The sequence below is a fragment of the Electrona antarctica genome (assembly GCF_951216825.1).
Source record: "Electrona antarctica genome assembly, chromosome: 16".
In the NCBI taxonomy this organism is placed as follows: Eukaryota; Metazoa; Chordata; class Actinopteri; order Myctophiformes; family Myctophidae; genus Electrona; species Electrona antarctica.
In genome coordinates this window covers 38,352,785-38,365,836 of record NC_136797.1, presented here as the reverse complement: position 1 = coordinate 38,365,836, position 13,052 = coordinate 38,352,785, and the positions used below count along the sequence as shown (strand labels likewise).

General features: G+C 40.8%; 1 protein-coding gene across 2 annotated transcripts; it reads left to right on the top strand.

Moving 5' to 3' along the window:
• The first annotated feature begins 3,881 nt into the window (after positions 1–3,881).
• Positions 3,882–10,217, top strand: tmed2 (transmembrane p24 trafficking protein 2). 2 transcript variants are annotated; one of them, XM_079524892.1, is made up of 5 exons: positions 3,882–4,284; positions 5,356–5,548; positions 5,803–5,820; positions 7,527–7,634; positions 8,183–10,217. In XM_079524892.1, exons 1-5 carry the CDS (start codon positions 4,105–4,107, stop codon positions 8,305–8,307), a joined length of 624 nt encoding a protein of 207 aa, XP_079381018.1. In that variant the 5' UTR covers positions 3,882–4,104; the 3' UTR covers positions 8,308–10,217. The 2 variants fall into 2 exon arrangements, with proteins under 2 accessions (XP_079381018.1, XP_079381019.1); XM_079524893.1 differs by lacking the exon at positions 5,803–5,820 and having other exon boundaries at positions 3,890–4,284.
• Positions 10,218–13,052: the final 2,835 nt, after the last annotated feature.

Genomic DNA, 13,052 nt, shown 5'->3' with positions numbered 1-13,052 from the left:
TTGTGTTTATTGTGTAAAAAATGTAGATGCTTAGATGGTGCCTTCTATGCATATACCTATATGTGTATGTGATATAGCTATTCTCTTGTGGGTGGGGGGGAGAATCAGGGCTCCTTCAGCTCTATGCACACAGAATAACTCTTCCTACTTCCCTTCCTTACCGATGATACTAATTAAGGCTCCATTTAGTGTACAGTGGTTCTCAAACCTTTTAATTTTGAGGACCCCCAAACCATCCTGGGTCCATTTGGTTCCATTTGTACACTCTGCCGTTACACACCCGTACAGGGCCATTTGGAACCCACTCAAGGACACTTTGAGACCCACTGGTGTAGCGCAGAGTGATTCCAGTCAGCCGACATGCAACAATAGCAGCACCCTGACTCTGTTTGGCCACAATGGAACACAGAGCCTTCATTTCCATCATGGGTAACACCTGTGAAGAAAGTAGGGATGGGGCCCCGGAAGTAGGAAGCATTATTCTGTGTGCATAGAGCCTATTCTTTGGGGCGGGGGAGTGCTAAGGACATAGAACCCATAACACTTAACCACTTGGATCATTCGCAGATAATATTTAGTGTAACCCTATAAGAATGCAGGTCAACTAAATATAGGGCCCTTAAGGATGCGGTCAAATTATACAACTTATAGTATAGGGTTTAAGTGGTTAAATGTGAATTCTGTCATCCTGAACGGGAAAAAAGGAAAAACAGTGATTGCAAACGACTATATTTTTTAACATGTATATTGTACATGGATACCTTGTAGAGGAGAATGTACTCAACTAAACATATCTACTTACCAATAAGATATACTGTATGTATATTATTCCTATGGGTCTGTCTCTGTCACACTGGAGAAAGGACCTCGTTCAAAAAGCTTAAAAAGGTTTGTTGTATTGTGTGACTTTCAATGCAGGTGAACATGTTAACTTCCTCAATAACAATAAATGGCTCACTCATGATGCCTCCTTGTATTGTTTTCATTATGATTTATTGTGGTCTGTTTTGAAAGAAGTGATCCACTTTTTTTATTTTAAAAAATGTGTTTTGGCACTTTTATGCCTTTATTTATAAGACAGTAGACTAGGGGTTCTCAACGTTTTTGGCCGGGGACCCCCGGAAATGCTTTGGCAATGTCTCGGGACCCCCTCCCGACCCCCAATATAAATTGACTGCTACAATAACCTTAAACCATTTTGGGCGGGAACCCCTTTTGGTGTTTTAAGCATTGTTATAATTTAGCTATTGAAAAATAGCAGATCTACAAGCTCATAGCGCGCCACCGAGTGGCGCGCTATGAACTTGTAGATCTGCTATTTTTGAAAAATCGTGAATTTTAAAAAATTGGGGACCCCCTAAAATAATTTGGCGACCCCCCGAGGGGTCGCGACCCACGGGTTGAGAACCCCTGGCACTAGACTGACAGGAAATAAGAAGAGAGAGATGGGGAGTGACACTCAGCAATTGGGTCGCCGGGATCAGGATTCGAACCCGCAACACGCTGCTCTACATCCTAGCTGTGTGATCCTAGCCTTGGAGACACAGGCGTTTTGTTTCAGTGTGATACATATATTTTGTATCGGATGGTGTCAGGGCATTCCACATTTTGATGCTAGTGTAGCTAGTAGAATGAGAATATTCCCCATGTTTGTTCTATAGCCTAGGGGCGACTGTGGCTCAGGAGGTAGAGCAGGTCGTCCAATGATCCATGGGTCGGCGGTTCAAATCCCGGCTCCTCCTGTCTTCATGTCGAAGTGTCCTTGGGCAAGACACTGAACCCCAAATTGCTCCTGATGTGCTGGTTGGTACCTTGCATGGCTTCCGCCGCAATCCGTGTATGAATGTGTGTGTGAATGGGTGAATGTAATGCACAATCTATGTAAAGCGCCTTGGATAAAGGCGCTATATAAATGCACCATTTACCATTTAAGTGGGTGGTACCAGATCGTTGTCGCTCCCTCTATTATTGAGGCTGCAGGTGTACTCACTTTGGAGTATAATTAGTAGTTAGTCAGGTTTGACTATCCTTTGACTATCTTAAATACAATCCCATTTTTTGCTGCTTAACCCTGAGCCCTTGGGATCTTGTAGATCAGCTATTCTTGGCTAATGTTCCCCCCAGAATATGGATGCTTGGTTTCAAGTGCGTGGTTACAAAACTGTACATACCTGTATATGAGCTTTTATCTATTCTTCTGTTGTCCCTTATTATTCTACAGAAATAAATAAGGGCTGTGTGTCCCATTTTTTACAATTTCAGGTTCAATTCAATTCATCAAAACATTTAGAGACGTACAAATAGGAATTCATCATAAAGGAGGTAAAAAGGGAAAGGAAACATACAGTGAGGGGGAAAAGGGGTGGGTGGTGGGGGATTCAGATTTTACGGGGGCCAGTTTCGAATTGCAGCCATCCGTAGGTGCCCTTTGAGAGCGGTTTTGAAGGAGTCAAGGGATTTGCATGTCTTAATGACTGTTGGTAGGGCGTTCCACATTTTGGTGGCATAGGAGCGAAAAGTCACTTAATTGTGCCGAATCTGGGTTGTACATGGTTCGTTACACTCCCTCTTACATATTATTATTAATAACTGAAGGTCCTCTCTAAAATAGTGAAAATTGTCATTGTTCATTGTTACCCTTATTGTACACTATTGACCACCCAACCAATTAAGTTGCTGCCTAATATCTCCCAAAGTGAAAGGGGTTGAAACGTTTTAAACAGCATAGCCTGTTCTATTTTACACCCAAAACGTAATAATAATAATAATAATAATAATAATAATAATAATAATAATAATAATAATAATAATAATTATTATTATTATTATTATTATTATTATTATTATTATTATTATTATTATTATTATTATTATGTATTAATGCAATAATAATAATAATAATAATAATAATAATAATGACACAATAAATTATAATAATGATGATTGCGTAAAACTCATGTTATTTTACTAATTTTAGGCTACTGAATGATGTGATAATAAATTAATAATACATAAATTAACAAACGTAGCAGCACTAAATTTGGTCCTCCTAACCTGCCGTAAATAAACTAGCCTGGGATGAATTGAGGTCGCTTTTGCCCACTTTGTTTGCACCATAACCTATGCTTTGCACATCCGGTTCCAGAGAGACTCCGGCGGATACGGAAACGGTGCGCGCGCGCCGTGTATGTTTACTCGGGGGAAATGACCGGATCCGGTTTCGAATGTAGGCGGGCTCTGGACCGGAGGACGCTGTCGAACTCCGGCATGGGGGGCATGGAAGTAGTGACGCGAGCCGTGGAGGACAGTTGCCATGTCCACTTAATATAAGCGACTTTGGGCTTGTTTTTCTGTGAAGTTGTTTGTAAATATTAATTAAAGGACCACTTCACCACTTTTCAACCTATCTTCATATGTCCTCACTAATGATCATGATAAAATAACAGTGAGTTTAAAATCGCCTTAAACTAATGGCCCAAGTCCTTTTTTTAAGAAAAAAAAATGTTTGGCCTCAAGGCTCATACAGTCTGGATTTTCGGTGGTTAGGTGACCACCGGACTACAACATGACGTCACGAGCCGCGGTGAAGAGCAAACCACCGCTCCAGCCCTTCTCTCTGTTTTTACTCACCACCGCTCAACGTTATTTCAGCTCCGGTGGTCACCTCACCACCGAAAAACCAGACTATGAATAGGCCTTAAGTCATGCAGCTCCTCATGACACATGGCCACCTCTAGTACGAATAATACTCATAATACGAATGAATATGAATAATACATTTTCTCTAGATTTTTGGTAAAATAGTGGTTGTTTTCAAACAGCTGATTAATATCAGATATCATTTGTGGAGTCAGTGGCTGTTTTCATAGACCTGACTGCTTGTTTCTCTCGCACATTCTGGCAACACTGGTTCTGGAGGAGGGTTTACGTTGTTGAACCAAACCCGTACGTGGCATTCGCACAGGAGCGCAGGACAACTACTAACCAGGCAGCTAACTGTCTGTCTGTCACAGTTTAGCCCTCAGAACATTTATTTAGTCCTGCTATCATTCATATTACGTTACTTTTGGACGGGAAAAGAACCAGAAGAAGCCAGCCGTCGTCATGTTCACCGCCTCGGAGCTCGTGGTGGTGCTCGCCGCTCTGTGTGCCACCGCGTCCGGCTACTTCGTTAGCATAGACGCCCATGCCGAAGAGTGCTTCTACGAGCGCGTCAACTCCGGCACCAAGATGGGCCTCATGTTCGAGGTGGCCGAGGGGGGCTTCCTGGACATCGACGTGGAGGTCAGTGATGATGATGATGATGATGATGATGAGAGCCTGCTGCGTTGTAATATTTGTATAATAATAATCTATTACGAATGCCGGAAATGGCCATTGATCTGCTATTTTGTTTTGGGCCGGCGAAGAAGAAGAAGCCATACGAGGAAGTGTAAATCTTATAATGAATGACAATATGTCACTTGGCACTAGTGGAAATGTCTTACTCTTGTCTGTCTTGTCTGTGGATCAAAAATGTCTGTGGCGGTTTATTGTGGTGAATTCGATATGAAGGACCCCAATGGAAACAAGCCTTTAATGCTTTCTTGGGTTTTTAAATCCTCTTAGCAGACCTTGTATTGAACTGTACTTTCCTGTGCGTTCTTTCCTTGCAAACTTGTTAATAAAGTATTCAATCAATCAAAAAACGACACGTTAGGTTTATTTTTTAGATCAGAAGTGATGTGTTCATGCAACTGTCGAAACCCTTGGATGATGGACCAGGAAGTCTATTCTAGTGCACATCTGTTCTCTAATTCTATTAGTGCTTTTATTTCTCACATCAAAGGTGTCTAGGTGTCCTAAGCGCAAATGCTGTTTTGTAAGATTTATATAGATGCATTTTAACTTGTTTTTTTAGGGATCTGTCATTGCCATATGTTGCTAGTTGTATGTTGCGTTTTATTGACTCCTTTTTATGTCACTTTTATGGGTGATATGATATCTTTATTGTTGAAGCTTTATAGCTGCATCTTTACCTGTATATCTGTCCTGTGTTTACCTTACTACAGTGATGCGGCTATGGTGATTGACAACTGAATGTCATATAGATTATATATATATATATAAGCCTATATAGAATAGATATGTATATCGAAAATATATATACATATTTGTAATTTTTCTCTCTCTCTCTCTGTGTGTGTGTCCTTTTCTTTCCTGAAAACTATGAATGATGGAACTTGCGTACAAAAACTAATTTCATCCACGTCTTGACACCTGTCTAAACCTGCGACGTGACAATACAATTCAATGGTGATTCATAAATGTCTGTCCCATCATTTGTAATAGATGTGATATATCCATGCTTTGCAGATTACGGGACCAGACGGTAAGCAGATCTACAAGGGGGACAGAGAGTCCAGTGGGAAGTACTCAGTGGCGGCGCACATGGACGGAACCTACAAGTTCTGCTTCAGCAATAAAATGTCTACCATGACGCCTAAGATTGTCATGTTCACCATCGATATCGGAGAGGCACCCAAAGGACAAGATATGGAGACAGAGGGTACGTGTGTGTGTGTGTAGGGGTGCAACATTCATTAAATTACTTGATATACTAATATATTAAAGTTTGGTTCAAAAAATGTATAAAATATCTGCCCAACTCGATTATACAATTAATCGAAAAAGTTATTGATAGAATAATGCCCCAAAGAAGTCAATATTTGCAGCCCTTCTGTGGCTTTCTTTCAGTCTTTGCTTGAGTTTTCGTTTCACCTTCTCGTTTTGTTTTTGGGAACTCTTCTTTCCTCCTCGTAGGTGGTGACAACTGGGATGGTAGGGCAAAGGGTGGACTTGGCATGTAAAGCACACAAAGCCATCTAACAAGTGTTTTCACTGAAGTGTAAACTAATATTTGAGTATGAATTGAAACGTATATTTAGGGAATACACGCCCTCATGCTGCCTGGGAATTTCTTTAGAGACATCTCGGAAAGCATTTAAACCCATTAAGACCTGGATTGCATCTGTGTCACTTTAGCTTTTAACCACTTTAACCATTATTTTAAACCTGTTGAAATGTAGCAGATATACAAGTTCATTGCGCGGTGAAAATGTGTGCAAACTCTTTCACAGCGAACATTTTTAACTCAAATCTTTGCTTCTGGGGGGGTCCCTGAAACAGCATATTTTGAGATAGGGGTCTGCTGCCAAATATCATTCTGGTGGTCCTTGACATGACAACATTTGAGAACCACTGACAAACTGTCGTGATTTAGAAGACATTTGTAGAATCAGGTCCTCAGGTCTTAAAGTGTTAAACCCACAGGGGCAATTATTATTCCTTGATAGTAGGTATACTGCTCGCCTCTTACTTAAGGCATGGGATTCAGCATAAATCACTGATACAGTAATGCATGTGTTGTTCCAGTGTGTGTGTGTGTGTGTGTGTGTCACCGTCTCCACACCTTAGCGCAAAACGGTCTTAAGCTGCGCACTTCTTAAGCTGCGCGCAGCTTAAATTCTGAGTTTTTAGACAGCTGGTGGATGGAAAAGAAGCTCCACCTCCGCGGACTTTTTGCGCGGAGGAGAGCGTTTCCGGGAATCTGGCCGTCGCGCAAAAAGTCCGCGGAGGTGGAGCTTCTTTTCCATCCACCAGCTGTCTAAAAACTCGGAATTTAAGCTGCGCGCAGCCGAGAACGTGCGCAGCTCTTTCGATAGTGTGGCAGCACCTTGTGTGTGTGTGTGTGTGTGTTTAAAGCAGCCTGATTTGTACTTGGTTGCGCACAAAATATCTGATCTGCAAGCTCACGATGCGTTGCATCATGGTGACTAGGCCTGCCACAGTTATTGCATAATTGTGTGAGTGCAATTGTTTGAGTCAATCGCCATCTTTTTGCATAATCATCTATCTTCCATTCATCGGTATAAATTAATGTTTGGAAAAATATTCCTACGTTTTCTAAAAGTTTCCAAAAATAGTGGAAACATCAGCTGTTGTTTAGACATTATTTAAGCATTTGATCTCTTTTGGCCGTAAATGGTGCATTTATATAGCGCTCTCCAAAGCCCTTTGCATAGATTGTGCATTACAGTCACCCATTCACACACTGATGGTGGAGGAAACCATGCAAGACACCAACCTGCACATCGGGAGGAATTAGGCGTTCAGTGTCTTGCTCAAGTACACTTCGACACTAACTCTGGGGGAGCCGGGGTTCGAACTGGAAATCTTGCCGCTTCTACTGGCTACTCTACCCCTGAGCCACTGCTGCCCATAGTACATTTACATTATTATTTATTGTTAGTTATTTAGCCTAAACAGAAATTTATTTTTTGTTAATGCAGTTCAGTGTCCAATGTTCAGTGAGCCCAAAACGCAATGAAATCTTTAACAATTATTTTACTACAACGTCGCCATCAACCCCTAATCGAGACACGAGATGAGCTTGTGCATGGGTGTGTGACCATGTATGAATCGGCAGTTAAATGACAGAACTATTCATTGTAATCGCTGATTTTTTTTTTGCTTTTCTATTTCAGCTCACCAAAACAAACTGGAGGAGATGATCAACGAGCTAGCGGTCGCCATGACGGCCGTGAAGCACGAGCAGGAGTACATGGAGGTCCGCGAGAGGATACACAGAGCAAGTAAGCCAGCTGGCGGTATATCAGCGCAGTCGGGGTGGAAACTGTATCTCCATATTTCAACATTTTGTGTTTTTTCGTAAATTAACACCCTACTCGATCATACCACAGCGGCACACAAGCGTTTCGAGCTTGTGGATCTGCTGCTTTTGCTGTTTTTGATTTTGAATCGTGAAAAGTAACCGTTTTCGACATATGAGGTTTCCGCCAGACAGAGATCGCATCGGCCCTGTCACATGACACGCAGCACGCAGGAGTCGGGTCATGACACACATTCTAACTAAAACTCTAAAATCAGAAAGTAACCTGAAAATTAAATACTAAATAAATCAAATGAAATATCCACAACCATTGTAAGACTTCAAATTAAATTGCCTCCCTAGCGTCTAATGTCCATAAAAACATTGAGTCAATTTCAACACAGGTTTGCGTTTCCACCCGACAGCGACAATATGAAATATATCCTCAGAGCCAGTTTATATTGTTTGTTGTATTGGTGTCATTTGATTTCACGTGTTAATTCGTGGTCCCCTCTTTCTTTCTCTATCCAGTCAACGACAACACAAACAGCAGAGTGGTCCTCTGGTCCTTCTTCGAAGCACTCGTCCTCGTGGCCATGACGCTCGGACAGATTTACTACCTGAAGAGATTCTTCGAAGTTCGGCGAGTCGTGTAACCCGATTTAAGTGGTCCCTCGCGTGTGAAGCGGAAGCCGCCATTTTACTCCAATACCAAGACAGTCATTTATACCTGGAAAAATAAGACTGGCTGTTTTCAGTCTAAACACATTTAGATATATTCCCTCCGCCCCCCCTGCTAGTCCTTTGTTCTCGGCCCTTTTATCAACGTGATTATTATGGTTATGCAAAGACCTAAAGACCATGGTCTGTGGGTTGATGTCACTTGATTAGCATTTTTTTGTCAGTTAAGTTTATTCACTTTTTGTTTGTACAGTTTACTTTCTAGTACAGTTTTATCTCAGTCTGTGTCAATAAGGCTTATAAGCGACAGCTAATGAGTTGAATTGTGATGTGTCCAAATGCTGCCGTATTTGTGGAACGATAAAAAGTTCAAACCTTGAAAATATACTGCATCACAAATTCACAATAAGGCACAAAGTACCAGGAGCCTGTACTCGACTCTGCTAAACCAAGCTAATGATGTTCAGGTGGCTATGTCTTTGCAGACAATCGGCCTCTAAATATCTGAAGGATCTAATGGTTGATCACGGAGGAGAAGTTTTAACTATACTGTTCCCTTTTTGTTGTTTATTCAGTTCATGCCACACAACACACTGTTTGTGGCTGTTTGCCTACCTTTGTAATTCTTCTTCGGCCCAGAAATGCAGATGTTGGTTGCTTTTAATGGTGTACGGTCACACATGCACGATGACAGCCAATACATGTTGGAGCGTCATTAACGTGTAAAGTTCGACGAACTTGCGTGATGGGCCAATGCACCTCGACCTGAAAGCTGCACCCCCTTCGCCAGCGCAGAGTGGAAGTGAACGGCACAGCGGGATGCGCCTGTTTCACTCGAGCATGTGTGACGTACCCTAAGGCAGTGGTTCTCAAAGTGGGATCTGGGGACCCCCCAGGGGTCCATGGGAGTCCCCAGCTAAATTACTGATAGTTGGGAACCAAGTGGACCCTTACTGGTCTTTATCTGAGACAGTGGACAAATGGACCCTTACGGGTCCCTTTAGTTCCATTTGTACACAGACTCTCAGGCCCCTTTTTCCACTGGGGTCGAACCAGTTTGGTTATTTTTCCCCCACCTAATATTGAACCAGTTCAGAGTGTTTCCACTCAAAATGAATTGGTACAGACCCCTAAAAGTTCTTTCTGAACTGGAACCAAAAAAAACGGTCACCGGATACATGAAAGTTTCCAAGAATCTTGGACCAGTTCTAGAATCAAAGTTATTTGGGTGGAAAAGGGGCCTCAGAGTTATGAGGGTCCATGGCTCTAATGAATACCATTAAACTGGGTCCTTAAATTGAAGTTTGAGAACCACTGCCCTACTAATGTTCCCAATGCACTCATAAGCAAGTCCTTGAAGAGTCTCTTGGTTGCTGGTTTGGAAACTGATAAGCTGTATTTGTGGCTCTGAAGCTGGGGTAGAACAACACTGTAGGACCGAACGGGGGGAGGGGCAGGGTCACTCCTGAAATCCAATGATTGGTGGTGTGCTTTAATTGCTTCTACTTTGATTGTAAATTTGTTTGGTTCCTGGATTTTAAGTTAGGTTACAAAAAGTGTGTATTGTTTTTTTCCCCCTTTTGAGCTTATCCTGTGGGACGCTACATCTGGACAAAATACCATTTTAGAATACTTTTTGTTTTTATTTTATCTTGTCATCTTGCACTCAACACATGTCTGCAACTTCATAGTTGTGGAGGCAAAGCCACCATTTTGTATTTTATTTCTGCAGAGTACAGGGATAATTGTTACAGTACAATACGCACGCACCTTGTTGTGATCAAAATATAATTTAAGACAATAACCGTCAAAAGATTTCAGAATGTCTCTGGAAAATAATAACCCAGCGTTCATGATAAATCCTAAATTCTGTTTGGCTTGTTTCCATATGTGGTGGGCAGTTAATGGATTCTTGAAATGTCTCAGTTGCACTTGCTACAGTATGTGTCCATTATGAAATAAAACTTTCATAACGAAAATGTGTGGGCCGCATAGTTACGCGAAAAATGTCACCTTGATATCTATGGCAGTGTTTTCCCAAACAGTGTGGGTAGGACGCATCTATCGGCCACAAAAAAAACAATTTGCCATGCATATAAGACTATATATGCCATGCATATAAGAAAATAATTTCAGAAATACAAAAAGTGTCTTTTGGTTCTCGAGCCACGGACCACCATCATTTGATGAGATTTAGCCTTGCAGACCCAAAACAAAATTATATTTTGGTATCGTTTGATAAGATTTTGTCCACAATTCCATGCTGTATTCGTGTGGTGCCATAGGAGAGATAACAGGCAAACGATCAAAATATTTATTCTACATTCTCTATTGTGTAGAGTCACTTATTGTTTAGCAATAATGTAACTTGAGAGTGTAAAATGAAACCAAATCCAAATGGACCCGTAAGGGTCCCATTTGGTTTAATTCCACGGTCTCAAGAGTTAAAAGACAACTTGGGGGGTTTTTTCAACCAAGGTTCATGTTTTAGGTTATTAGAGAAAGGAAAAGATTTTTTTATTTTTATTTTATTTTTTCATTTGCTGCTATTTTTGACAGGGTGGGCGGGGGCCATTTGAATATGGGGCTAAATATGGTGATTTCTTTTTTTAGTCCTACTAGACCCCAAGAAATTACATCTGGCCACAAAAGATCACAGGTTCTATTGAATGTGAAAGGGAGGTGACGAAATTACATTGAGCCTACGGCACAGTATGGCATCCCCCTAGCACCACTACCTTCACATTCAGTAGATCCTGTGATCTTTAGTGGCCAGATGTAATTTCCTGGGGTCTAGTAGGACTATAGTAGATATTAATAAAGAAATCGCCGTAAAATGTTGTAAAAAAAATACGTATTTAGCCCCATGTTCGAATGCCCCCGCCCCCCTGTCAAAAATCGCTAAAACGAAAGAAAGCAACAAATGAAAAAAAATGGAACACTCATCTTTTACTTTCTCATACTTAACACATGAACCTTGGTTGAAAACAACCAAAGTTGTCCTTTAAAGATCTAATAAAGGACCATTGGTTACCAACTCTCTGGGGACCACTGGTTGAGAACCACAGTCTGTCTGGACTACAACGTGGCATTGCACACCCCTCGGAGGCGTGGTGTGAATTCATCAGCTGTGGTTTGGAAAGCGGTCAAACAGTGATGACCTTTAGGCTTTGACGTGGTGAGCCAACAGATTGTTCTTGTAGGTTACATTATGCCACCATGATGTGTGGAAGGAATGTGTGTGTATTTGTACAAAAAAAAAAAAGTGCTGGTAAATGTTTGATTCTATTTAAAGGTATTTTCTTTTGTTACGATAAGTGTCAAATGCCTCCATAGTCTGATAATAACCATTGATATACAGTGTTTGTTCACTAACACGGGAGTCCTTATCTCTGGCAGTGGCTGCAAGTAAACAGAAAATGCATTTCCAGGCCAGGATAGCAGTTTTAATCAATCAGGAGAGAGAGAACTCATACACGAGATAAACTAGTGAAATTGGAAGTGATGACACACACACACACACACGCACAAAAACTGATTGGTTGACATTGGCAACCCCACCTGAAAATGTACAGTATTTTGTGTTTATTAACCAGATGGGGGAGACCTCTGTTATTGAACAAATACTATTATAGCAATGATTATTGGTACTAGAACTTTCCTTTTGAGAGAGAGAAAAAAACCCTGCAGTGATCCGGAAGTGAGGTCTCATTAACCTTTAACACCATTTATGTATTATTTTGTCTCCAGGACATTTAGTTGCAACCATTTTACAATTCAGGCATTTAGCAGAGTATCTTTATCTCAGAGGTACTTAGAGTAAGAAAGGTAAACGCAGCATAAAATGTATTAGAGACACATTGTGTGGTATACTTTGTGGTGGGAGAAGTACTGAAAATAAGTATAAAGTATCAATACCATAATGTAGAATTCTGTTACAAGTGAAAGTCCTGCTGTGTTCAAAATGTTACTTAAGTAAATGTACAAAGAATATTGGCATCAAAATGTAGGCCTACTTACTGAAAGTAAAAAATAAAGTAATTGTGCAGAATGGTTCATTTCCCAATCATATAATTGGATTGTAATAATTAGTAATGCATTAACGTGTTAATCATTTAATGTTGCAGCTGATAAAGGTGGGGCTGATTTAAAATGTATGTTATAGACCTACTGGGTAGCTTAACCCCATGTATTCAGCTATTAATCCAAATTTTAGTAAGCTTTAGTAACAACTAAAGCTGTGAAATGATTGTGGAGTAAAAAGTTTGTCTCTGAGATATAGTGGGGTAGAAGCATAAAGTCAATCAAAAGTACAAATCGAAAGTATTCAAGTAAAATAAATGCACGCACCTCAAAATTGTACTTATTATTTCATACAGAGGGCTGCATGGTCTTGGGCCTGTCGCACCTCCAACTGTGCCCATGTACAATACTTAACTAGTGGTTCTCAAACCGAACCCCAAAATGTAATGGCCGCGGACCGCCGGACCCCTGTTGGAAAACGTTTTGCCAGGGACCCCCCAGAAGAGAAGATTTATGTACAAAAATGATCAAATTCTTTCAAAATGTTACAAACTTTTTTTAATATAGTTTTTTAAATAGCAGATGTACAAGCTTAGATCTGCTCTTTTTTATCGTTTTGTAAATACATCAAAGATGCGATTATAATCCATTTCTATTGGATGAAGCCTTGGCCTGAAAGAGAGGTCATCAGGTGGTC

Coding starts and splice junctions, on each gene's coding strand:
- tmed2 (XM_079524892.1), top strand. CDS start 4,105: ATGTTCACCGCCTCGGAGCTCGTGGTGGTGCTCGCCGCTCTGTGTGCC. Junction 4,285..5,355: donor TCCTGGACATCGACGTGGAG/GTCAGTGATGAT, acceptor CATGCTTTGCAG/ATTACGGGACCAGACGGTAA. Junction 7,635..8,182: donor CGAGAGGATACACAGAGCAA/GTAAGCCAGCTG, acceptor TTCTCTATCCAG/TCAACGACAACACAAACAGC.